Consider the following 27,923-nt stretch of genomic DNA (forward strand, 5'->3'; position numbering starts at 1 on the left):
GCTTTTTCTATTTTATTTGTATTTATTTTTTAAATGGTCTTTGTTTATTATTATATTTATTTTGATGTAATGTATGTTATTGCCCTTGTAAGGGGAAGTCGTGGCCTAATGGTTAGAGAGTCGGCCTTGTAATCCAAAGGTTGCGGGTTCGAGTCTCCGGCCGGCAGGGATTGTAGTTGGGGGAGTGAATGTCCAGCGCTCTCTCCACCCTCAATACCACGACTGAGGTGCCCTTGAGCAAGACACCGAACCCCCAACTGCTCCCCAGGCGCCGCAGCATAAATGGCTGCCCACTGCTCCGGGTGTGTGTTCACGGTGTGTGTGTGTGTGTTCACTGCTGTGTGTGTGCACGTTGGATGGGTTAAATGCAGAGCACGAATTCCGAGTATGGGTCACCACACTTGGATGAATGTCACTTCACTTCACTGTATGTTCCTTGTTCTAAAGCAGGGGTGGGCAAACTTTTTGACTCGAGGGCCACATCAAGTTTTCCACATTAAGTGAGGGGCCGCATAATATGAAGCTTTGAGTTATTATTTTTTATTTTCTAAATTGACACTCACTTACTACTGTACTGCATGTATACTTGTGCCTACATGGCAGTTCTATTCTAGTACCATCTCTACCTATTTTTATGAGCACTTTATGACACACAGATAAGTTGCATCAGTGTGCAAATCAATTAATGTATAAGACACATTTTATCATTTCATTCAGAAATAATGTAAAATAAACGAAACGTTTACAAACATTAGAAACATGTATTTATATTCCCTACACTCCACAAACAATCCTGTAAATTTAGCAGTGTTCAGAATAGAAAAAAGAACGAAAACATAAGTAAAAAACAAACACAAATTATAGTGGCATTCACTATAAACATATTATAATCGCCCAGCCTAAATATTTAAAGCGAAACTGAAACTAGCGGCGTGGCTGCTGGAAAATGCACAATACAAACTCAAAACAAACTCACTTGCCTTTTCTCATTCATCACCAATCCTAACGTGTGCGCTTTGCACTTGACCTTGATTACTTTATATAAGTCGCCTTGGAAATTGCAGCACATTTCAGATGAAAAAATGCAATTTATAATCCAGAAAAACAATTTTCATAAACATGTGTGTGGAAAACAGAAGAAAGCATATCTTTGCAAGATAAAATGACAAATTATTTCCATGTTTTCCCCACAAAATGACAGCACCCGTGAGCAGGAGGATAACGCTGGCATTTGTTCTGATACTGGAAAGTATTTTAAGCATTTTTAAAATAGTTCCAATACAAGGCATTTTTCAAAACAAATGAACACTTTCACATTTTTAAAACATGTAACTTATTTACAATGGTGCCAGTTTTGTAGTGTATATAGCTATTTTAACTTTTTATTTTGTATTTTCTGTGCGGCTTGAACGCGGCGTCCGTCAAAAATAGACGCGGCGCCTGGCTTTAGTCGCGATCGACTGGAGCGGCGGGATGGTGTAAATCAAGGGTTACAGGCTAAATCTGCACTACAGGCTACAGCGCCATCTATTGGATTTTACTGATACTGCATATTGGAACAACTGCATCACGGACTGGATGAAAACGCCCGTAGTTTGCCCTCCTCTGCAGATTCTTATCTTTTTCTTTTTTTTTTAATCCCTCGCGGGCCGCCACAGGAGTGATAGCGGGCCGTAGTTTGGACACCCCTGTTCTAAAGATTGCAATGAAAAAGTATTTTAGTGTAGTAAGCCCCGCCTCATCCTCATCCTCATGCCCCCTACACACTTTGACTTCCCATAATTCAGTGCGCTCATAAAGTCTTTCGAGAGGACGTTCCGATAAGGGCACAGCAAGAGGTAGGCCTCAGTGTTTATATTTGTTTAATCTAGCTTTTTGTTAAATCGCTGAATCTCGTGCGATGTTTATTGAAACCCGTTAGCTTTACTCTTTTGCAAAATTCACGGAATACCAACGGGAATGGTTCATTTGAGTTAGTTAGCGAGCTAGCAAGCTGGCTACTTCAACCGGTTAAATCAAGGTTATGGTGCTAAAGTGAATATGTCTGCTGGTTTGGACGTATAATAAACATATTTTACGTGTTTACAAGTTCAATTTACATTTACCTTGTTGAAATTTAAAAGAACTCGTTTAAAATATACCAAGTAAGTTTAACCGCATTACAGCCGTCATATGACTGGCGTTAGTTCAAACTGGAGTGAAACAGACGTCTGCTTTATTACACTGTAAAACTACGACATTTGAGCAGCTAAATTCCAGTTATGTGCTCTATTGAACTATTTAGTTAATGTCGTGAATGTTTACTGTGTGTCACACAGACCCACTATCTTTGACTGAAGATGGCTGATGTTATTGAGGACAAGATCAAGAACTACAGAACGGCTCCATTCGATGCCCGTTTTCCAAACACTAACCAGACAAGAAACTGTTTCCAGAATTACCTTGGTATGTACAGTAAAAATGATTATTTGACCCTTATTTGTACCCAAAATGATTGCATTAATAAAAACATATTGGGCCTTGCTTTGTATTATTTATGAAAACATCAAGTGTTTACAAGCCAATACAAAATTATAATGAAGACTTAACCAGGTGCATTTCAACCATAATTATTAATAGTATGCTGATCTCACAGATGGATCTTTTGGAGCAACCAGGACTTGTTTTATTGAAGGTCACATCAGTGGTGAAGCAGGGTTGTCTGTAGTAAATCTCCAGTTCCGGTGTCTCTGCTCGTGTTAGTCCAGTGCAACAAACCCCTGAAGTTATGAGCTAGAATTGATCTGTATGACCTTATCAATTGTCACTTGATTAAAATGCATTATGAATTGAATAACTCATTATAGATGTCAGGGTTGGAGACTGTACACTATTTCTGGCGGATTTCAGTGTGTAATACTTACTGCTGTTTTTTTTCCTCTCAGACTTCCACAGGTGTAATAAGGCTTTGTCAAGCAAAGGGCAGGATGCTTCTCCCTGCGAATGGTATCAGAGAGTCTACAAGAGCCTGTGTCCAATGAGCTGGGTGAGTCTGTTCTACCAAAAACACCACTGAAAAGCTAAATAATAGAACCTTCGAGTAAAAAAGAAAATCCTGATTGACCCTAGTTACTTTATAGACATTCCTGGTGTTATTTTGTAAGCACATGCTACATCAAAATAACTTGCATTTCTCAAATGGCTTTTCCTTTTTCATTGCATCGTAAATGTCATAAAGACAGCATGGCCAGCTAAAGCTGAGTGTATAAAAAGCATTATCTCCATTCCTCTTTCTTGCTTTATGACTACAGGGCAGTGTGGTCGATCGGTTTCTGTTCAGATTTTTATTCATGACTGTGTGAACAGCATAACCTCATGGAAGCTGATCTTTTAATTTCTGATTTTGGCAACTTTATTATATGGTCCTAAATCAGATATAGGACTGATGTTTTACAGTGCAACATCACTCTACGTTGAGATTTGTCACAATTCTGTGCTGCTGGGAGTGACAGAATTTTACACTACAGGTAGTTAAAAACTACAGATATTTTACAGACCTGTAGTTCTTTGGTCACTCGGTCAATATAAAAAGAAAAACTACACACACACAACTGTTTTCTTTCTCCTCATTCTCGCTGGTTTCTGCGGCACACAGACCTTAGAAATGCATAAAATGCTGATTTCTGTGGCCTGCATGTTTGCATAACAGTGGGCTGTGTGCAATATGTGGTGTTTGTTCTTTTGCACATGAAGGTCATTTCAGGAGTGTGACTAGTTTACACTCTAATTTGATATTGGCCATGTTAGGAAGAAAAATAAAATCAGAATTGAGGTTTGCACTGAGAACTTAGCCTTAGATGCTTTCTAGAATAAATCTCTGAGACATACAAACAGGGTGTCCGTGGGTCCTGAAAAAGTCTCAGATTCAATGGGTCTTAAATATTTTTGGTCACATTACCGATAAAATATCATCAGTCTGATGGATCTATTGTCAAGACTTGGAGAAACTTGTTCGTGCCTTTATCACCAGCAGGGTGGATTATTGTTGTAGTCTCCTCACCGGCCTTCCAAAGAAGACCATTAGACAGCTGCAGCTCATCCAGAACGCTGCTGCCAGGATTCTGACTAGAACCAGGAAATCTGAGCATATCACACCAGTCTTCAGGCCCTTACACTGGCTTCCAGTTACATTTAGGATTGATTTTAAAGTACTTTTATTTGTTTCTTTATAAATCACTCAATGGCCTAGGACCTAAATACATTGCAGATATGCTCACTGAATATAAACCTAACAGACCACTCAGGGCCCGTATTTATCAAGCTTCTCAAAGTGCCATTTTAGTCTTAAGTTTGAAAGTAGGAGTAAATTTCATGAATTCTCAGCATTTAAGTATAAAAGCAAGTTATCACATTTTTTAAAGCTAAGAATCACTCTTACTCTCCCAGTTATTTAAGACAGCTGGAGAGGTTTCTCTAGTGGTTAGGAGTTGCTAGTAGGGGCTTGTGATGGCGCTGAGGAGACAGAGCCGTGCATGAATCTTTCAGGAGCGGAAGAATGTTCTTGAAATTTTTTACAACGCGCAGTTAATCAAACGGTTACATTTCCTCAGTTATTCAAAACGAGCAAAGAACTTTACATTACCAAAGAACATCATAACTGACTTCAGTCTAGCGCGAGTATTATGCGATCTGCACCGTATGATGAATAAATCTCTTACTCCTTATTTACACTGCACGCGTCTGCAGCGCATTACAGATCCACGGCCACCGGAGCTGATCAGCCGTGCTGTGGCAAGTTTCTGAAGCGGCTTTCCGCGCTGTATCACTACAGATAGGCATCTAGTCTATTTTTGACGGATAATAATAATAATCGTCTCGCTGTCATCAAAGAGATCAGCAACAGGCGATATCTTTGACTATCGTCGATACACTATACTATCGTCTATCAGCACCCTAAACTGAGTTGTGATGACGCTTCGTTTCCTAGCCATTATGTATTCTCTTGGAAAAATCTTTACTGTCAAATGTGTGTTGAATGTAAGCTCCTATTAGGAATTTAACCATTCAATGTGAATTTATCTGAGAATATCCTTAATTAAGGAAATCTATTCAGTGATTGGTCCATGCTTATGTCGTCATCTAAAATCCCGTTTGTTGTGAATCCTCTCTAAGACTGACACTTTAGATTTAGTCCTACACTTCGCTTAAATTATGACTGAGATGATTGATAACTAACTTTTAAGCACAGCTTTGAGCCAAGATTTGTTTACAATTCTTAGCAGTGTTCTTGAGAGCAATTCTTAGAGGCTTGATAAATACAGGACCCGATCATTAGGATCGAGTCAGTTAGAAATACCAAGCGTTCACACAAAACAAGGAGAGTCTGCGTTTAGTTATTATTTGCCGCCCGCAGCTGGAACCAGCTTCCAGAAGAGATCAGATGTGCTAAAACATTAGCCACATTTAAATCCAGACTCAAAACTCATCTGTTTAGCTGTGCATTTGTTGAATGAGCACTGTGCTACGTCCAAACTAATTGCACTTATTTTATGCATAATCATTTTCTACTCTTAACTGTTTTAAATCAATTTTTATATCACTTCCTTGTTTTTATTGTTGTGGTTATTTTTTATTTTTTTCATGACTTTCACTTCCTTTAATGTAAAGCACTTTGAATTACCACTGTGTATGAAATGTGCTGTATAAATAAACTTGCCTATTGACTGTTTACAGTCATTGGACAGACTGAAGATTTTTTGTTTTTTTCCCGTGGTAGTTACTGCGTCATTGGACAGAAATGCAGTAGCAGAATACAGGTTTAACTACCTTTTTTGTTTAATGTTCTTAATGACAATAATAATAATAATGATGATAAAAATACAGGTTGAGCTACAGCTAGTCTCGCGTAGCCAGACCTTCAGACTGACAGAATCTATGGTAGCTTTTATTGGCCAAGGCCCTCCATGACAAACAACCAATCACAATTCATTTTGTTCAGTGTCATGTTACGGGGGGTGGACATGTCGCCACAATAACAGACACCGAAACGTGATGCTGAAAGAAAAATCTCTCGGACGTGTAAATCTCTCGGACGTATTTTAAAGATTCTGTGCCACGAAATTTAAATAGTTCACATACTCCACATAATCCAGCGTTTATTTGATCCTGATAAGAGTTTGTCGTCACAGTTGTAACCGTTAATTTTGGCAGGCATGTTTGATTTAGTCTTAGTCTTTATCTTGAGACGAAAATGCTTAATAGTCTTAGTCACATTTAGTCACTTGAGTCTTTCATAGTTTTAGTCGACGAAAAGTCATTGCATTTTTGTCAACTTTTAGTCAAACTGCAGTTATCAACATTTATTTTGGTAGCTATTTTATGTAGTATTCAAACAAAAATAGTCATCAATTCTTCTCTCTTTAGACCAAATCAATTAAGTTTGAGAAATTTGAATCAAGGATTGAATTTGGAAAAACTGGAATACATTAAACATTTTTGGTAGAGATACAAATTACTCATTTTTCAGATACAGTAGGTTTACTTAAGTATACATTTAACATTTTACTTTTGTTGGTTAACATTTATGACACAGATAATTAGGAATGCTGTCTCTTTAAGACGGAAGGTATGCAATATGCATGTAATGCTGACACACATTCAGTTTTCACGCACCTGTTTACGCTCCCATAAGCCATAACCGACTGTATTTACGTGAGATACTCTGACTCTACACGATAGACATTTGGACTGCTGTGTGTGTATTTGAGCGCTGAAAACTGATCGCGCGCTGTATGAGAGCTGAAGAAGTGGCGCACAAGAGAGAGCACTTCTATCAGCGTGATTCTACCTATCCCGCCACTAACTTTAAATTAATCGACAATGAATTGTGACTCCCGGTAAAAACGGGACGTCTGGTCACCCAGTCCCTAACTCTTCGGGTGCTGAGGCCATTGTTTCAGATTGCTAGTTTGTGTTTTGGTAGCCTATCCGTCCACTGCGGCTGCCATGCAAACGCACCTTATCCAATGATAGAGACGCACATTTTGAAAGACAAGACAGTTAACTTAGCCTATAGGTTGTATTCTGAATGTCCGGTAGACCTCAAATAACATTTTAGTCCCGTCTTGTTAACGAAGACATGGCATGAATTTCATCATAGTTTTTATCATCAGATATTAGTTTTAGCTCGTCAACGTCTTGTCTTAGTCACAGAAAAAAGGTTCGTTGACGAATATTTTTCGTCGTCATTTTCGTCAACGAAATTAACACTGAGTTTTAACACGGCTAATTAACACAGAAATTAACACTGCTTTCTTCTTTCGTGAGGGGGTTTGGAGTCACGGCATCTTTGTTTCCAGGCAGAACGTTAAAGAACGCAACAAAAGCGTCTCCTGGAAATCCTGTATAATTCAACAAATCAGAGGATGACTTTGAAGCTCCTGAAGTGTTTCCACTTATGTGTGCCATATGCATCAGACCTTTAGCCAAGGTTCTGTGGGCGTGACGTCTGAGGCTGAGATTAAGCTACAGTTTACCAGCCTTCTAGCTAATTTAAAAGGTTTTTTTTTTCTTTTCTTTTTTTTTCTTTGCCCGACTGGACACATAGCCTGATTAAAACTTAAGTGACAAAAAATAACCGGTGACGCATCCAAACACGAGAACGATTCTTCTGATTTTATTAAATTTAACGTAAGCGGCAATAGTTAATGGATAGTGTATTTCTGGTATCAAGGTCATGCTGTTGAGCCTTATGCTGCCTGTCTCATTGTGAGACGTCTAAACAGATAGAAACTCAGAAGAAACACTGAGGTATAAATTCAAAATGCTTAGTTTATTCATAACATGATATAGTTAAGTGACAACCATGACAAGGAGGCTATTTTGCTGAATATTCTCACATTTACATTTATTAATTTAGCTTTTATCCAAAGCGACTTACAATTGCTATATATGTCAGAGGTCGCACGCCTCTGGAGCAACTAGGGGTTAAGTGTCTTGCTCAGGGACACATTGGTGTCTCACAGTGGATTCGAACCCGGGTCTCTCACACCAAAGGAATGTGTCTTATCCACTGCGCCATCACCACCCCATTGTTTACATTGTTTAATAAATAAGTAGTTAAGTTTTAACTACATTTTAGACACAATATTTACTGTCTTGCTCTTTCACCAATGAAAATTTTAAATGGAGATCACAGGAAAAGTATAGCACATTCTCCAAGCAACACTTGGTGGATTTGTTACTGAATGATTCAGCATTCTGAACGATAGGGATGGGCGTATCGATCCTGAAGTATTGATATATCGATACTGATGCGAGAATCGAAAGTATTGATACTCAAATAAAAAAAATCGATACTAAGGTATTTTTATTTACACGTGATTGTTTATTTAACAAAAAATAATGCGTACAATATGCATTAAAATCGGACGAATAATCTATGTTAGCAAATAATTGTGTAGGAAGGAACTATTTTCCTGCTCATCTGAACACGTGTAAATGTTGCAAGGCAGAATCAATCCATCACAGAGAGCATTCACTCACTTCTGACAGCACATTCAAACAGGGCTGCTTATCCCAAGAAATTGTTGCTGTTTTTGGGAATGGCAGCCCAGAGCAATGCAGAAAAAAAACCGCATGTTTGATTTACTTACAATAAACAAATAGAAATCGTAGCCTACATAGTTTGTGGAATACAATTATTTAAATTGAACGTTAAAAGTTCACATTGATCATGGTCTGTTCTGCAATGTTGATATAAATCATACACTGTCAAAATAAAAAGGTTGCATTTTATCCATGCAACAGAAAATGAACCATGGTTTTACTAAAGTGACTACAATATAACTATAGTAGCCTATTTGTAGATTTCCATGGTTACTACCACAGTAAACACATTTTAACCATGTGTTAAAATGCATCAGCACATGCATCATCCATCAGCACATCAGCTGCCCCACCAGGGGCGAAAGGACATTAGATCACTGTTACACCCCATATAAGAACGGCTACAAGGCACAGTCACAACCACCGTTTGGGAAATCGGACCACGCCGCCATCTTCCTCATGCCTGTTTACAAACAGAGGCTGAAACAGGAAGCCCCGGTGCAGAGGGAGGTCCAACGCTGGACGGACCAATCGGTGGCCGCTCTGCAGGACGCGCTAGATGACGCAGACTGGGACATGTTCCGGCGCAGCTCTGATGACGTCAGCTTGTTTACGGAAGCGGTTGTGGGATTTATAGAGAAACTAATGGATGATACGGTGCAGAAAACCATCATCAGGACGTTTCCCAACCAGAAGCCGTGGGTGGATAAAACCATCCGCGACGCCCTGAGATCCCGCTCCGCTGCCTACAACACAGGGCTCATCACCGGGAACATGGATGATTACAAGGCTGCATCTTACAGCGTGCGCAGATTGGTGAAAGAGGCGAAGCAGCGCTACGGGAGGAAACTAGAGTCGCAATTCCAACATGGCGACTCTAGGAGCCTGTGGCAGGGACTTAGAACCATCACGGACTATAAAACACCACCCTCCAGATCGGGGAATGCGGACGCCTCTCTGGCTGACGAGCTGAACACTTTTTATGCTCGCTTCGAGGCTGCAGCTAATCTCGCTAACGGCGCTAGCTGTGCTAACTGCATGCACGCTGAGGAAGCCGGTGAGGACAACGTATTCACCATCACGGAGCATGACGTGAGGAGGGCATTCAAGAGAGTGAACATCAGGAAGGCAGCAGGACCAGATGGCATCACAGGTCGGGTTCTGAAGGCCTGCGCTGACCAGCTAGCACCGGTGTTCACCGAGATCTTCAACCTCTCCCTGGAACAGTCCATAGTCCCCTCATGCTTTAAGCAGTCCACCATTGTTCCTGTCCCCAAGAAACCGCAGCCCACCTGCCTAAACGACTATCGCCCTGTAGCCCTCACATCAGTGGTGATGAAGTGCTTTGAGAGACTGGTCAGAGACTTCATCATTGCATCACTACCAGACACACTGGATCCACTACAGTTTGCATACAGACATAACCGCTCCACGGAGGAGGCCATCTCACACCTCCTCCACACCACAACAAGTCACCTGGACTGCAGAAAAGGGAATTATGTAAAAATGCTGTTTGTGGACTACAGTTCAGCGTTTAACACCATAATTCCCTCCACACTCACCTCCAAGTTGGAGGTCCTTGGTCTCAGCACATCCTTGTGCCAATGGATCTCCAGCTTCCTGAAGGACAGACAGCAAGCCGTACGGATGGGTAAACACACCTCATCCTCCATCACCCTAAGCACCGGAGCCCCTCAAGGTTGTGTTCTGAGCCCCCTGCTGTACTCACTGTACACTTATGACTGTGTGGCCACTTCCAACTCCACCACCATCATTAAGTTTGCTGATGACACTGTTGTGTTGGGCCTGATCTCAGACAACGACGAGACGGCCTACATACAGGAGATTAAGAACCTGGAGAGTTGGTGCCGGGTGAATAGTCTACACCTGAACATCAGCAAAACTAAGGAGCTGATAGTGGACTTCAGTACGAAGCAGGAGCGGTCATACCAGCCGATCACGATCAGCGGGACTCCAGTGGAGAGAGTGGACAGCTTCAGATACCTGGGTGTTCACATCACGCAGGACTTGACTTGGTCCTGTCATACCAGCACCCTGGTGAAGAAGGCCAGGCAGCGTCTGTACCATCTGAGACGCTTAAAGGACTTTAGACTTCCCTCTCGGGTGCTTAAGACTTTTTACACCTGCACCATCGAGAGCGTCCTGACGGGCAGCATCACTTCCTGGTTCGGGAACTGCACTATGCAGGACAGACGAGCCCTCCAGAGGGTGGTGCGTTCAGCGGAACGTACCATTCACACCGAGCTCCCTAACCTGCAGGACATCTACAGCAAGCGGTGCCTGACCAGGGCCAGGAAGATAGTGAAGGACCTCAGCCATCCCAACAATGGACTCTTTTCTCTGCTGCGTTCAGGGAGACGCTTCCGCTCCATGAAGGCGAACACAGAGAGAATGAGGAGGATCTTCTTCCCGCAGGCCATTCGGAGTCTAAACCACTCTCCACTCTAATCACATCACCCCACACTTCCACTTTGCACATTTTTCAAGTACAATCTGCACTAATTTGTAGAAGGTTACGTAAGGATAAATGAGTGGGACTTACATACCATTTGTCTTTGTCTTTAGTATCCTTTTACTCACTTATACACTTTACTGCACTGCACAGCACACGGACACTTTATCACTGACATACACTTTACTTTTTATAGAATCTATATAGAATCATATTCTATTTTTTATTCTCATATCTATTTGTTATTTTATTTTATTGCTAGTTTATTCTGTATATGTTTACTGTACTTTTTCTATTTGTATTTTTGTAAACTTGAGGTTTTTCTTAATTTTGTTGGACAATTTGTTGGACAGTCGTACAATACATTTCACTACATGTCGTACTACGTATGTATATGTATGTGACAAATAAAATTTGAATTTGATTTTGTAAACAACTATAACCTAGTAAGTTGGAATTAATTTGTATTGAATGTTAAAATGCATTTCAAATATAACGTTAAGTGATTATTACCCATTATACTCTTAGTAATTGAATAATTTCATAAGTTTCATCATTTAAAAGTTCAGTTTAGAAGTATCTTATCAGTATTGATATCGACGATACTGACCATTAAAAGTATCTGTATCGTATCGAAAACTAAATAAATGGTATCACCCATCCCTACTGAACGAATCTGTTTAATGAATGACTCGCTCATTTAGTGATTTACCGTCACCTACTGGTGGTTTGTTAAATTATGCACCCCCCACACACTATTTCTTAATTGTATATTCATAAATGTATTTAAAACATTGATGTCATAACATTATTTATTGCAGTTGTAATTTTGCAGTGTTAATTATTTAATCTGACTGGTAACAACCCTATAGTTTGCCTATATATTGACAATGAAAGATGATGCATACATTTAAAAACGTTCAAAAACAGGCCTTTATATATAACTAAATAAAAATATGAAAATTTAAGTAAAATATTGCTTCAGAATAAATGGTTTACACCACCAAACATCTTGGTTATGCTGTACTTTTGTGAGGATATATTGTCTGCTGATATGAATAGTTCACTGTATATCGTAGTAATGTAATTTATGACAGTGATGATATTTTTTCTTTTGATATAAAACACATTAAATATTACACATGTATGTAATATAATGTGTATTTCCATTACAGGTTTAGGACTTAAATTTCATATGAGGTGGTATTAAAAAGGTCTTAAATTAGCTTGTTCATATCTGCAGAAACCCTGTACAAAATCATTAGCAAACGTTTGCCTGTCTATAATTGGAATCTTTGTTCTTTATCTGAACCGTTATCCTCAGATCTTCGCTCTAGATTTGGCTTTATTCTGAAAATACGTTCAAGTTAATTTTCTTTGTAACCTTCTGATTCTAACAGTATTGCAAACAAAGATGAAGGTAGTGCCAAGAAGCCTTCCATAACAGGATGTAATATTTTTTCTTTCATCTCGCAAACTGTCAAGCATGGCTATGATGTATTTAAAGACTACAAATAAGGTATTACAGAGTATGTGGGGTTGATGGGATTGATATAAGAATGTCCAGACTCTTGTAAGTTGTTGGCCATGATTGCTAATACTGTTATTTGAACCCTGTCCTTGGTTTGTTCAGTTGGAGTTTTCACTATTGTTCACTGCCAAAAATGGATTCATGCTGGTAAACTCTGCAGATGTTTTTGTTAGTCACCAAAATGTTGAGAGAGATTTGAGCATGGTCAGGGTGCAGTCTCATAACGACACAAAGCTCTCTGTTCTTCATTGTTGACGCACACCCAACATGTTCCCAGAGTAGGGTTCATCACAGGAATCACCTTTCTGAATTTGAGTATCACTTTGAACTTTTCATTATTTGCAATCAAACCAAAATAAATTGGTTTAAAACCCACACAGACTCTTCTTTATATCAAGTATCAGAGAGTTTTGCCAGCGGGGTTCTGTTACTGATCATCATGGTGTCATATGATACCTATTCAAACATATAGCTAAGCTAAAATTAATTTTCTTCTAAGGACAATTGCCATTTCCCTTCAGCAAGAGACAACCAATCATTGTGAAAGTCTGTCGGAAGTTGTTTGATATACATTGTGTCTTTGTTTTTCCTTCCTTCAGGTGGAGAAATGGGATGGGCAGATTGAGGATGGAAGCTTTCCCGGAAAGATCTAAATGATCACTGTTACTTTCAATTCAAGAGCTCCTGACCGAGTGTCTCATAATGTTATCCCAATATGATGTTGTCTTAGTTGTTGGTTTTCCTGCTGGAGGATGAAAGGTCATTCAGAGTGGGCTTTGGAAACCGCCAGCATTTTGAAGTCCTACATTAGCATGATCTTTGTGTCACTCTACATCCTACTGGTGCAATTAACAAAATAAAAACGCACAATTTCATCTAAATTGTTTTGTATTTGTTTTACTAATGGTGACGGTTTTTTTGTGAAAATCTGCTATATCTGTGAGGATTTAAAAAAATTAAGGTCAGTTATTTGTATGCGATGGTCAAAAACCATGGGAAACGCCCTATTTAATTAACACTAGTCTAAAGATACTGGATTTAGCCACACAGAGCTCAAGCAATGATGCAGAGGCTGATTTAGTTTGAACAGTCAGGATGAATTTACATTAAATCTGTGATTAAGGAATTAGAAGGTTCTGTAAGTCTTTACCCAGCATTCTTTAAACGGCTCTGTTTAATCCTATTTGACCAATGTGCTTTTACGAAAGCAGATGGCAGCAAAGTAACATAAATTAATTCCTCAACGTGATGACAACAGTTACTAATACAGCTAAGATGTAGCAATTGCAGTGACTATACTGATTGCAGTACCTAGAAATTCCCCTCTTTCTATATATGTCTAATATTTGATGCAAAACATGAGGACAAAAAGTCAGAGGTTAGTTCGGTCAGATTAGGTTATGCAGCAGATGCCCTGCAGTGCAAAATGTCTTGCTCAAGGACACACAGGAAGTGTAGCACTCAAGATGTTAACTTAAAGGGTTAGTTCACCCAAAAATTAAAAATGTATAATTTACTCGCCCTCGTGTTGTTCTGTACCTGTTTGAATTTCTTTGTTGAACACACAAGAAGATATTTTGAAGAATGATGTTAATGGAACAGTTGCTGGTAGACATTCACTTTCAAGTTCAATGGCAAGTATGCAGAAAAAAAATCTTTAAAAATCAATGGCTACAAATATCTTTTGTTTAACAAGAAAGAAATTGGGATGTTTGGAGCGACTTGAGGTTGAGTAAATGATGACAGGATTTTCATTTTTGGGTGAATTATGCCTTTAGGTATTAATGTTTAAAATGCAGTGATCTTTATGATAGGCTAGTTGTCTTGTTCACCCGATAACATGTGACCAGGCTTAACATTTATCACTGAATTTTCTTTTCAGAAGTGAGTTTGAATTCACAGAATTCGTGTAGGAAGTGACGAAGTGTTAAACTTGTAGAACAATACTGATAGGAGCTTGAAGAGCATACAGTAAATCTAGTCTCAATGGAAGAGAATATCAGATGCGTGTGTGTATGATGGATAACTTTTCTGCCCTTTTTGTTTGTGTGATACTGTAGGTCTTTAAACAAGATGCTTCAAATGTTCCAAACTGCTTCACTTTAGTTGTATGCTTAATTATATACTTCATATGGGGTTATAATGCTAACAACTTCAATGCACATTTAAAATATGCTATCCACATTTGTACAAGTCTGTCCATGTCAGTTTTCTTTCATGTCAGTGACAGATTTAGTACAGAACCGAAGCATGTAGGTGTTGCTGTGGGATAATGGGAAATGGATACCCTTCACAAAACAGGTGTCTGTTTTTAAGTAGCCTAATTAAAATCTCAGATTCCAAGATCTTTCTTTTTTTTTTTTTAAAGGTTCAGAGTTTTTATTTTATACTAAAAGAAAAAGACCACAGTGGCAGGATGCTATCAATAGCTGATCTCAGTTCTCAAAATGTGTTTCATTTGCAAGTTCCTGTTTGTCTGCCCTAAAAGCACAGACAACCATAGTGTTTTTGTGTATTGTTATATACATTACTTTGTTTTCAGTGTAATAAAATACACTTTTTAGGTCATTGTCTACACTGCCAGAAACCAAACGCAAATCCATTATTACTTTGTAACTTTAAGTTGTAATAAGTGCATCCAACGTGATTAGAAATTGATTTTTAATGCTTTTTAGCCAGTTTCAATGAACAAACGAAAGCTAAGGAGCGTAGGCAACGAAACATTTGTTATCACTAGATCACACACTTGTATGAAGTGCCAGCAAACCCCGCAAATTGTCCGGTCTCCGAAGAGAGGACTACTTGTTTACAAACAAAAAAAGATGGCATTTTCTCACAGAAGCACTCACATGACAACAATAACGGGTTTATTGTGTCACACAGCAACTTTTGGCAAGTTTGAATCTGGTGGGATGCTGAGCCAGAGGAACAGAGGCTCGTTTCAGGTTCAGTCTACGCGGCGAATAACCAAATAAGGACATTAAACCAGGTTTTGCCTCGAAACCTCGTGAGGTTTCTAGACAGCGTTTCTGGCATCACTGGCATGTTCAAAATGATGCTCAGCCTCATGTGTTGACTAGATGGATGGTTTTTGAGTCGGCGGCCATCATTTCCAACTAAAGGATATTACGCGAATAACTTGAGACGAAATTCTGGTTAAATCCTGTGACTCGGATGTTACAGTAACAGGGGGAGCACCAGCGTCACAACAAAAAAATGCAACGTGCAGTTGCTCGTGTCTCACTCTCCATAAAACCCACGAGAGGCGCGAGAGTGTTTCATCACACACCAGCAACTACCTGATCGACACACGAGCTCTGCAAACAAACGTAAATATAATTGTTTTACATTCTTATTATATAAAAAATATAACGGACTATAATTATATTTAATGTAAGTAGCCTACTCATGATGCTGCTGCTTCATTTCAAACTATTAGCAGCCCTAGGCTATTTAAAATGTACAAATTGTTGCTTTAAATCTTTAAAATAAGCCTGCAGTAAAGTTCATTGTACTTCTTTGACCACTTTAAATTTGATTACTAACTAATTAGAACTGTATGAAGCTGTTAACTAAAGCAAGTTTGATTTTATTCACTGGTAGACTGTTTAAAACAGGGGTCACCAGACTCGGTCCTGGAGGGTCGGTGTCCTGCAGAGTTTAGCTCCAACCCTAATTAAACACATCTGAACCAGCTAATCAAGGTCTTACTAGGTATACTAGAAACTTCCCGGCAGGTGTGTTGAGGCGAGTTGAAACTCTGAACTCTGTAGGACACTGGCCCTCCCCCTGGTTTAAAATTTGAGCTGTTTAACTTTAGCAAAATTGAGGTTTTGATGTTACAGGAAAACCACTAAGACTGAGTTAGAGCAATAAATAGGGTGGATCTTGTGCTGACAGAGATGCCTCTTGGATTTGACTTCCACATTTACTTTGTAATTTGCTTTGCACAATATTGATGCTCTACTGACATCTCAACTCGGCAGACATCCGTTGCAGGAAGATGTTTTTTTTTGGTGGGGGGGTTGTCGTTCATTTTGGTAAAGACATAAAAGCATTGTCTCATTCCTTACCATTACTAGCAACAACTATTCATATTCTTTTTCCTCCCTCTAGAAGCTTTTCCAAATACGGATTTGTGTTTACCCTGAAAACATAAGTTTGGTGTCACTGAAAAAAGAGGAAGAACTGAACTAAAGACTGTCTCAATCGCAATAACTGGCTTTCGCAACAGAGAGCAGGATGGAGAAGATGAATGACAGTAAGGTAGAGGCTTTTCTCTTCTCTTTATACAGAATCAGTGGTGGTGTTTAGCTTTCTTCTTTATGATTTCTAAGTAAAGGCTTTACAATCACTATGAACCTTATGAAATCGGTAACTTTTTTTATTTATTTACAGTTTTACATTTACATTTATTCATTTAGCTGACGCTTTTTTCCAAAGCGACTTACAATTGCTATATATGTCAGAGGTCGCACGCCTCTGGAGCAACTAGGGGTTAAGTGTCTTGCTCAGGGACACATTGGTGTCTCACAGTGGATTCGAACCCGGGTCTCTCACACCAAAGGCATGTGTCTTATCCACTGCGCCATCACCACCCCATACCGTTTTACCTTGTGAAAAAGTGTGCACTAGTGTAATATTAAAAGTATTTAAAAAAAATACTGCAGATAATATTTGAACTTCACGCCTGTATCTTGACACACTTAAGTACTCCTTTAAAAAGTGGACTTTAAAAAAAAAAAAAAATCTAATTAATTTTAACTTTTTTTGCTTTAAAGCACGCTTATTTTCATGTGTTGAATAACATGCATTCATTGTTACTATAGTGTATTCAATATTACCAAGTAATACGAAGTACTAAATTGCAACTTCATTAAAAATGAGTAAATACAAATATATTTCATCATGAAGTTCAATCATGAATTTACATATAAAGCCCTTCTCAAAAAATAAGTCAAAATAGCACTCTAAAGTTTAGCTAATTGCATTTAATATAGATTTAAATTATACATTTTCATTTAATTGTAGATAACATCCGATTAAGCTACATTCAGTTTGCACTTAAGTGCTCTTTTAAAAGTATTCAGGGATTACATACAAAAATGATGGTGTTTAATGTAATGCGAATAATCTGCATATTATTATGGCAGTTGGTTCATAACGTACTATAATTTTGGATATAGGTGTTACTACAATGATCCCATATACAGGAAACTGTGGTTACCATGCAATAACTGTAGTTAAAATTTAGTGGATGACCATGAGCATCTGGTGTAGATTTGAAATGTTGTCATTTTTAATTTTCTCGCGATTTACATGCTGATTGTGTACCATTTGAGTGTAGCTAATGTGTTACACTAGTGGGTTTAATAAGGTATCCTTAGGTAATGTCTGTTCAGGCTATTAGTATTCAGTGATATGACTCCTCATCGTAAGAAATATAAAAAAAATACAGTAGTGGTAGTGGAACTTTTTTTTTAGTTTTTATAAACCTGCTTTGTCATCTTGGATTGCAGCATGTGAATTAAGAAACCAAGATGTGCAAAGAAATCCGACAAGGAGAAATGAATGTTTAGAGCAGGGTTCAGCTGGCATGTTCAAACTTGAACATAATATGAACAGCATCCAGACCGGTTCTTACTTGTTGTAGAATGGACAGACCGAATGGAAATTTCCAATCCCAGTGTGCAAATTTAGCATCCATTGCAGCTCATTTCAAATCTATTGAGTGAGTCTTTAATAAATTAATATGGTCAATTAAAGTATTAGTTCACTTTTAAAAAAACTTTTGCTGATAATTTACTCACCCCCATGTCATCCAAGATGTCCATGTCTTTCTTTCTTCAGTCGAAAAGAAATGAAGGTTTTTGATGAAAACATTTCTCCATAAAATGAACTTCAATGGGACCCAAACGGTTCAAGGTCCAAATGACAGTTTCAGTGCAGCTTCAAAGGGCTTTAAACGATACCAGACGATGAATAAGGGTCTTATCTAGCGAAACGATCGGTCATTTCAAAAATAAATAAAAAAGTTTAAGTTTTATAAGCACAAATGCTCGCCTTGCTCTGTTCTGTGATGTGCGTTCGTGACGACATGTAATACGCAATTACGTGGAAAAGGTCACGGTTGACTTAGGTGGAAGTACCGAGTCAGTAGGCTTTTTAATATTAAAACACCCAGGATACACACACGAAATGGGCATTTTAAACGATAAACTGACACAAAGACATTTGAATATGTGTATATGGTCCTCCTTCCGCACATTTGTAAACACTGACTCGGTACTTCCACCTACCTCAACCGTGACCTTTTCCACGTAATTGCGTATTACATGTCGTCACGAACGCACATCACAGAACAGAGCAAGGCGAGCATTTGTGCTAATAAAACTTAAACTTTTTTATTTATTTTTGAAATGACCGATCGTTTCGCTAGATAAGACCCTTATTCATCGTCTTGTATCGTTTAAAGCCCTTTGAAGCTGCACTGAAACTGTCATTTTGACCTTGAACCGTTTGGGTCCCATTGAAGTTCATTATATGGAGAAATGTTTTCATCAAAAACCTTAATTTCTTTTCGACTGAAGAAAGAAAGACATGGACATCTTGGATGACATGGGGGTGAGTAAATTATCAGCAAAAGTTTTTTTAAAAGTGAACTAATCCTTTAAGTTATGGAGGCTGGGGGTTGTGTGCAAATATGTGGTTAGGTCAGTTCTGCTCAACAGAGATGAAAAATGCAGTGATGGATCATCCTCTATCAGCAGGAGTCATTATGAACATTAGATTCATAAAGATGACTCTTGGCTACTTGCAGATCACATGATGACACCCATATCCTTGTTCACAGTCACTCCTCCAGGAGTCAGCTTGTGTGTGTTTAAGTCTTTATCAAAACATCAGACTTGTACTGTGCACTTGCCAGAAGTGCAGTGCAATATTTCTTTTTGTACTGACATTTGCCAAATGCAGTATTGAATGAAGTTCCTTAGAAGCAATCCACTACAGATTATTATATCTTCATGGTAAAACATTGCAAATTAAAAAAAAAATTGTAATTTTTTATTGTTTCTCTCTCTCTCTCTCTCAAAGACAGACAAACAAAAAAACAATACACCTAATACACAGGCTGTCAGACTACTGAACTTTGTAACCCATTACCCGCATAGCTTAACATGCGGGAACTAGTGGGAACTGGTCTAAATGTGTGGCTTTCTGTGCTTTTGCTACTAACATGTATTTGTACCATAAGTCATGCAGATTTTAACACTTTAATCACTGGTCAACTTAGTTGCCTCTGCAGTCATACAGAAGTTGCACAGTTGACAGTAAGCGTAGGTCGTTATTTCTATTTTCTTTTAATTTGACACAAGAAAAAGGAACAGACATTAAGATCAGAGCAGCCAGAAAGTTTCATAATTTCATTTAGGAAAGAATGGACAGACAAGCATTCCAGTTATTATTGCTTACTAATGTATGCAACAGTCTTGTTCCACTTTCACACATACTCTGGGAAATACTGCATTGTGTAAGATGTTGCTATCAGAATTTGTGGTCCATTTAGAATTGAATTGAGTGTCTTTAGACTGAATTTATCTGCTGAATTGAAGTAGAAAACAAGGATGCAGAATTGCATTTTGAATTTGAGGCAGTATAATTAAAATAAATTTAAAGAGTTTCATAGCTGTAATTTTTAAATGGGGTTTAGCAACTTTATAGGCCTTACAAACAGAGGATATTGAAGGAATGAGTGTGACCAAAGAGTGACGTGAGTGTTCTTTGTGTGCTAAAAATAATGGCTAAAGTGAGAAAGACTCTGGTTTTCTTCATCTGTTTGGGTCTGTTAGCCTTTTAATTCAGGAGTTTTCAAAAAGTTTGATGGCACTGACCCCCAAACCGATGACAACCTCAGTTTTACCTTTTGTCTTGCGTTCATCTTTACTCTTCATTTTTCTGCATGTGTGTTCCTTTTTGTCCAGGGGAAGCAGGTGACGTGGTGCCTCATGTTTTGTGTGTCCACGGCTGTCATCGGCTCCTTGCAGTTTGGCTACAATACAGGCGTCATCAATGCACCACATGAGGTAAGTGTTTCATCAAGTTAGTAGCATTTTAGACTTTTCGAAAAACAACACTTCATCACTCATCGTCTGTCTCTGTTGATGATCAGAAAGTGAAGAACTTCATCAGAAATGTGACTCAGGAGCGCAGTGGAGAGCCAATGGAAAAATCCACGTTGACAACAATGTGGAGTGTAACTGTTTCCATCTTCAATGTTGGCGGCATGATCGGGTCTCTTAGTGTTGGCACTCTAGTTGACAAACTAGGGAGGTGAGAAAATCACACAGTTTCTTTTAACATAAAACAAATATAAATGCTTTTTAAAAAAAACTTTCCTTTATTCATCTCCCATCTTCTCATTACAGACGAAAATGCATGCTTCTGTCCAACATCCTGGCTCTGATTGGTGGAGGCCTGATGGGTGTATCCAGCATTTGCACATCTTATGAATTGGTGATAGTGGGCCGTCTGGTTATTGGTGCCTTCTGTGGCCTGTGTACAGGATTGACGCCCATGTATGTGGGTGAAATTGCTCCAACGGCACTGCGAGGGGCTTTTGGTACCCTTCACCAGCTAGGGGTGGTCATCGGCATCCTAATTGCACAGGTTAGATTTTCCTATCTATGAATGTTGATAACAGATTAAAGGGATAGCTCACACAAAAAAATGAACTTTGTCATTATTTACCCCATATAAATGCCTTATTTTCATGCAATTATAGAGACCCTGAAGCTTGAAAAAGATTTAAAAGCACCATAAAAGTATAATCAAATTGGTCTATATGTTTTGTGTACTATAATCAGTCTTCTGAAGTCATATGATAGCTTTTTGCAAGGTACAGACTGAAATGTAAGTCATTATTCCCTGAAAATCTGCTGTATGGCTTCAGAAGATATGTGACCCTTGACCACAAAACCAGTCATAAGTCACGGGTATATTTGTAGCAATAGCCAAAGATGCATTGTATGGGCCAAAAATCATTAGAATATTAAGTAAGGATCATGTTCCATGAAGATATTTTGCCAATTTCCTACCGTAAATATAAAAACTTAATTTTTTGATTAGTAATACGCATTGCTAAGGACTTCATTAGGACAACTTTAAAGGCGATTTTCTCAATATTTAGATTTTTAATTTTTTTTTGTACCCTTAGATTCCAGATTTCCAAATAGCTGTATCTCAGCCAAATGTCCTATCCTAACAAACCATACATCAATGGAAAACCTATTTATTCAGCTTTCAGTTGATGTATGAATCTGAATTTCACACAATTGACCCTTATGACTGGTTTTGTGATCCAGGGTCACATATTTGGACCATTTCTATGACACTTTTCTGATGGTTTTGGGTCCTTTTTAAAACTTGAAAGCTTTAGTCCCTATTCAATGTAATTAATGGAGAAGACTCTTCAGAATTGATAATTTTATTGAAGTCTTACTGCTTTGCAATTTATTTGTTATATACACTAAAGAAATGGTTGTAAATGGGTCATTTTTGTGGATTTCATTATAGATCTTAGGCCTGGAGTTATTGCTGGGGTCTCAGTCTTTGTGGCCATTGTTATTGGCTCTGACGGCGGTGCCTGCAGTGTTACAGTGCATCATGCTGATCTTCTGCCCGGAGAGCCCTCGATACCTGCTGATCAATCTGAACCAGGAGGAGGAGGCACGCCAAGGTGAGTCTGCTATGACTACTAAAGTATGAAAAAAGCCCCCTGCTCAAGAACAGAACTCCCTGAGCAACTAAAGTTTATTTACTCTTCCACGCTGACGATGCATGTCTTTCTCCATTTCTTTTGCTCTCAGTGCTGACACGTCTTCGTGGGCATTCAGATGTGGAGGATGACATCCGTGAGATGAAGGAAGAGGCCTTGAAGATGTCCATTGAGAAGAAAGTTTCTATTCCAGAGCTGTTCCGTAACACCGCTTACAGACAGCCCATTATTATCGCCATAATCCTGCAGCTGTCCCAACAACTCTCTGGCATCAACGCTGTGAGTCTCACACTTCATACAAAACTTCTCGCACCATGTATAAATCTGATGTTTGATTAGCTCATCCCATTAAACATTTTTATAGCCTGCAGTGCCTTGTTTTCCAGGTAAAAATATTGAACACATCCATCAAACAAGATCCCATTTGGATAGAGCCACCAATAAAATCAAAGTAATTTGCATTATATGCAATAAGGACTTTGTCAATAAGGAATTAATGCCATCAAAGCGGTTCTAGCCTGAAATGCCACCTGAACTTAAAGCATGTTTTAGCAAAGTTAGCACAACCAGAGGTGGGTAGAGTACCCAAAAACTGTACTCAAGTAAAAGTAAAAGTACTTCTAGAAATATTTACTCAAGTAAAAGTAATAGTCTGAATAGTTACTTGAGTAAAAGTAAAAAAGTATCGGATAAAAAAAACTCCAAGTAGTTAGTTACTAGTTACTTTGGATCATATAGGTACTGAATATAGTCTATTTTTATTTAGATATATAGATTACATTTGTGTAATGTGTATGTGTATACACACACACACACACTGCCGTTCAAAATATATATATATATATATTTTTATGTAATTTATTTCAGTGATGCAAATCAGAATTTTCATCAGCCTTTACCACAGTCTTCAGAGTCACATAATCCTTCAGAAATCATGTTGATTTATTATCAGTGCTGCTCTTTTTAGCTTTCTATTCATCAAAGAATACTGAACAAAATGTCACAGGTTCCAAAAAATATTACGCAGCAAAACTGTTTCCAACACTGGTAATAAATCGATATATTATAATGATTTCTGAAGGATCATATGACTCCGAAAACTGGAGTAACAGCTGATGAAAATTCTGATTTGCATCACTGAATTAAATTATATTTTAAAGTAAATTAATTATGTATTATCCTATAACCTCTGACACTGAAACCTCTGAAACCGCCTCACATGACTGCTCTGAACATAACGAAACAAATGCATATTGACGGATCTTCTGTTCTGCAAAATGTAAACAAATGTAGCCTATATTTTTGCAAGCGTAAATATTGTAAAAATATGAATATTAATTGTGTCTAGAACAGGCCGCGCGCCGCTGCGCAGAGCTAACGCGGGTGTTCATTTCATACTCTGTGACAGCTTATTTAATGTATAAATTATACATTGTATTTAATGTAAGGTACATGTACAACAAACTGGTAATGTCATAGTGGTATCGTGGCCTATACCTGTGGAACAGTAGACAGCACACGCGGTGTTCATCTAATAAAAGATCTTCACATAGCTCTAGCAAACAAGCCTTTGCAGATTTGCTTTCAGTTGACTGTAGATCCAAAGCCACGTCTTCATCGCTCTTGATGTTCTTAAACTCTCTGTTATCTGAGTGAGAACCGCTTCAGAGACTCAGCGCGTGCGGCAGGGAACTGAACGAATCATTCAAACTGATTCGCGAACCGATTCACTGATTTGCCAACTGGTTTGATAAAGCCTTTAAACAGAATCGACTCAAAAGAATGAATCATTCGCGAACGGGCATCGTTCATTGCTCAGAGAAAAGTAGACGGCGCGTTTGGAATAAACCGAAGCATTTTTAACTTGTATTGCATTAAGATACAGTAGCGAGAGGAGAGTCGCCCACAGTAACGAAGTAAAAGTACAGTTTTTTTCGCTAAAAATATACTTGAGTAAGAGTAAAAGTACCCGTTTTAAAATATACTCTAAAAGTATTAGTTACCCAAAAATTGTACTCAAGTAAATGTAACGAAGTAAATGTAACTCGTTACTACCCACCTCTGAGCACAACCCAGGCTGCGACAGTCAACACACTCCACCAAACCACACTGAGTTCAGTTAGCACAAATTTATTTTGCTAATCTAACTTGCATCTGAAAAATTAACAAATGCTAGAAACGGATTGTTGTGGGCTGTATATATACTATGTACTATTATGTATCACCTAAAACAGTTAAAATTAAACAAATACCCCTGGTTTCACAGACAAGGCTTAGGTTAGTCCCAGACTAAAATGCATGTTTGAGCTGTCTCAACTGAAAATATCTTGCTCTGGCATATCTTAAAATATGTCAGTGCCATTGTTCTATGTCAAGATGCACACCTGTAACATTTTCTTCTCAGGCATTTTTATAAAATCTGCCTAAATATCTTAATTTAACTAAGGCCTAGTGTTGGCTAAGCGAAGCCTGTCTATGAAACCAAGCCTTAATATGTATAATATATAATATTACTGTATAATAATATTATTTCTAAAAAGGTGTAATATATAACACAATTTTACATTTTGTTTTTAATTTTAGATAAAACAAGACAAACTAATCAATTTTTTTTTTTTTTTTTTTGCAGTGTTTGCTTTAATCCTGAATTCTGTCATTTTCTAAGGCTTCCTTGCATGTTTTCCCCCTCTTTGACTTAGAACGTTGACATGAACGGTTCTAAATGTTAACCAGCTGTGTTTTCTGTCAATCTTCCAGGTAATTTATTACTCTACAGAGATCTTCGGATATGCAGGTATCACTGAGGCAGTCTATGCCACCATTGGAGTGGGTGCAGTCAACACTCTCTTCACTGTCATCTCTGTAAGTTTACACAGCTGAGCTAAAATACTCACACATACAAAAATCACCCTTCTTATTTGCAATTCTTGTGCCCTTATGTCTTTTAAATACTTTTATGATGGCGTACTAAAAGGACTGTGTTTTGATTCTTCCTCTGCTTTGCTCAACAGCTCATCTTGGTGGAGAGGGCAGGAAGAAGAACACTTCATATGGTCGGACTAGCTGGAATGGCTGTCTGTGCTCTGTTCATGACCATTACTCTTGAAATTCTTGTGAGTTTGGGTCTTATTGCATATCATTAAATGCCACTAAATGATAAACCACTAAAATCTTCAGAATTAATTGTCATGGATTTAATTATTGTTTATTTAAATGGAAAAATAAAGGGATTACATTTTTTTTTTTTGTCTTTTCTGATCTTAAGAACCCTATAGGAGCAAAAGCAGGAAGTGGTAATAATACGACTGCCATCCCCGAATCTGTATCTGCAGGGGTTAGTGTGTGATCTTACTAATGAATACCAACTTACATCTGTGTTGGAAGGCATTCACTGAAATGTATCATTTCTCTATTTCTCTCTCCAAATGGTTCAATTTCCATATACGGCTAGCAGGGAACTTCAGCAATCAGCATTCTGGCCATTCTGGCAGTGTTCGGGTTTGTGGCCAGTTTTGAGATGGGACCGGGACCAATCCCATGGTTCATAGTGGCTGAGTTATTCGCTCAAGGTCCACGCCCGGCAGCCATCGCTGTGGCGGGATGCTGCAACTGGACCGCCAGCTTTCTTGTCGGACTGCTTTTCCCAAAACTATTGGTGAGAACCTTCTCAGTGAATTCATCAGTATGACATTTGTCAGGGATACAAGAACTAAACACATTGTGATCTTGCTTACTTTTCAGGACCTGTGTCGAGCGTACGTCTTTATCATATTCTTCGTCCTCCTTATCATCTTCTTCGTGTTTACCTACTTCCGCGTTCCTGAGACCAAAGGCCGAACATTTGAGGACATTGCCAGTGGGTTTTCCAATACTGCAGGTTCCAATGCTGCCAACTACACGTCCCCAGAGGGTGCCATCGCAATGCCAGTTTCCCCATCATCAGAGAAGTTTCAGATGACTGAAATGGCTGGTCAGGAGAAAAGCTGAGCAAACCTATAGAAAAAAACCTCTAACCCACACTAGATTGATGCCTTAAATGAACAGATGCAGCTAAAAAATGGGCATTATTATAAAGAAATAACTTGGCGTATTTATCAAGTAAATCAGTGAGATCATCAAGCACATCAGTGTTTTCACAAATGTGTAACAGATAGCAGATGTTAAAATAATCACATTTCTGTGGTCAACTCACTGTGCTTTTTATTATTATTACTGAGGTGAGTTAGCTTCAAAAACATCATAGGGTTTAAAAATGTCTGAAAAGTTTGGAAACCACTGACGTAGAGTTACTAAACGGTGTTATGGTACTGAAAGCCTTTTTATGATTGGCAGTTAAGTCATTATGAGCAAATAAGTGTTTATTACATGTGGTTGCAGATTTGTATGTTTAGTTAGACAAAGAGTTTAGTTGTATTATTTAAATAACTGATGTGTGAGATTTCTACTGAGCACTAAGCACTTGTACATAATCATGACTGATATTTAAATAGTCCGTACAGGTCCAGTTATTTCAGCATGTGTTGCTGTTTATGTAGATGTTACTGGTTGTAGATGTACTGTTGAAGGTATGAATTATCATTGTTTAAATGGTGTTCATCACTTAAGTATTTCTTGTGATGATTGTCACTGAACATGACTGAATGAATGCTACTGATACAGGATCATATGAAAGTTAATCATGAAATCCACTCATCACAAGCACACTGTTTAATAGCCCTATTTGACTGTTTTTTTTTTTTTTCTATAATATGCTTTTGTTTTGGGGGTAGTTTGGACTGTACACCGTAAAAGTTTTGCTCTACTGTGTAAATATATTTTTGTTTGTTTACATTTATTACTGTATTTTGCTGCACTAGTCTGTCTGGATGATTGAGGTGCTTTTTGGAGTTTTTTTTCCAAGTACGCACCAATGATGTTTTCCTTTTTTTTTTTTTTTTTTTTTTAGTGTATTTATATATATTTTATATTTATAGCTTTTATCATTTTATTTCCACTTTTTTACGGTTTTATTTTTTCAAACACAATGTCCTAAATATATGTAATGAGTGTATGTAATACCATAAGCACTTGAAAGCATATTTATTTTGTTCGATTGACAAGATTAAAACATTCCCTTTGCACATGATTTGATCTGACGTGTTTGTGACTGTTCAAAAAAAAATTTTTTTTTTATGAGATAACTCATGTGTCGTGACAGGTCTGTTCCTTCCCATGACATGTTGCATCATATCATAAGTCATATACCCAAATATATTGCTTTACTTGTAAGCCACAATAATGGGATAGTTTACTGTAATCTAATAATGTTGGGTTTATATTCCATTGGGATTTAATTATGCACTTCAATTTGTTTTATTTTTTTGTTTTTCTCGCTATATTGTACATTTCCAGTATGACATAAGATTATTTATTTTATTTTGGTACAAATTCCCTAAATCCATTATTCCCTAATCCCCTAGACCACCATTATTACTACGGAATTGGATAAAATAGTGGTAAAACGGGTAAAAACACATTTAAAAAAGTGAATTATAGTAAAGGAGGAGATGGCGTCGAAG

General features: G+C 38.1%; 2 protein-coding genes across 2 annotated transcripts; both read left to right on the top strand.

The window, feature by feature from the left end:
• Window positions 1–1,442: 1,442 nt before the first annotated feature.
• LOC306878168 (cytochrome c oxidase subunit 6B1-like) lies at window positions 1,443–14,236 on the top strand. Its single transcript, XM_079430347.1, has 4 exons — window positions 1,443–1,838; window positions 2,319–2,445; window positions 2,925–3,025; window positions 13,190–14,236. Exons 2-4 carry the CDS (start codon window positions 2,340–2,342, stop codon window positions 13,241–13,243), a joined length of 261 nt encoding a protein of 86 aa, XP_079286473.1. The 5' UTR covers window positions 1,443–1,838; window positions 2,319–2,339; the 3' UTR covers window positions 13,244–14,236.
• Window positions 14,237–15,795: 1,559 nt separating this feature from the next.
• LOC306878169 (solute carrier family 2, facilitated glucose transporter member 3-like) lies at window positions 15,796–27,489 on the top strand. Its single transcript, XM_079430348.1, has 12 exons — window positions 15,796–15,919; window positions 16,707–16,856; window positions 20,573–20,674; window positions 20,761–20,921; window positions 21,017–21,257; window positions 22,164–22,326; window positions 22,457–22,644; window positions 25,123–25,227; window positions 25,377–25,478; window positions 25,631–25,699; window positions 25,820–26,020; window positions 26,107–27,489. Exons 2-12 carry the CDS (start codon window positions 16,833–16,835, stop codon window positions 26,350–26,352), a joined length of 1,602 nt encoding a protein of 533 aa, XP_079286474.1. The 5' UTR covers window positions 15,796–15,919; window positions 16,707–16,832; the 3' UTR covers window positions 26,353–27,489.
• Window positions 27,490–27,923: the final 434 nt, after the last annotated feature.

This window comes from Barbus barbus (genome assembly GCF_936440315.1).
Source record: "Barbus barbus genome assembly, chromosome: 12".
Taxonomy (NCBI): Eukaryota; Metazoa; Chordata; class Actinopteri; order Cypriniformes; family Cyprinidae; genus Barbus; species Barbus barbus.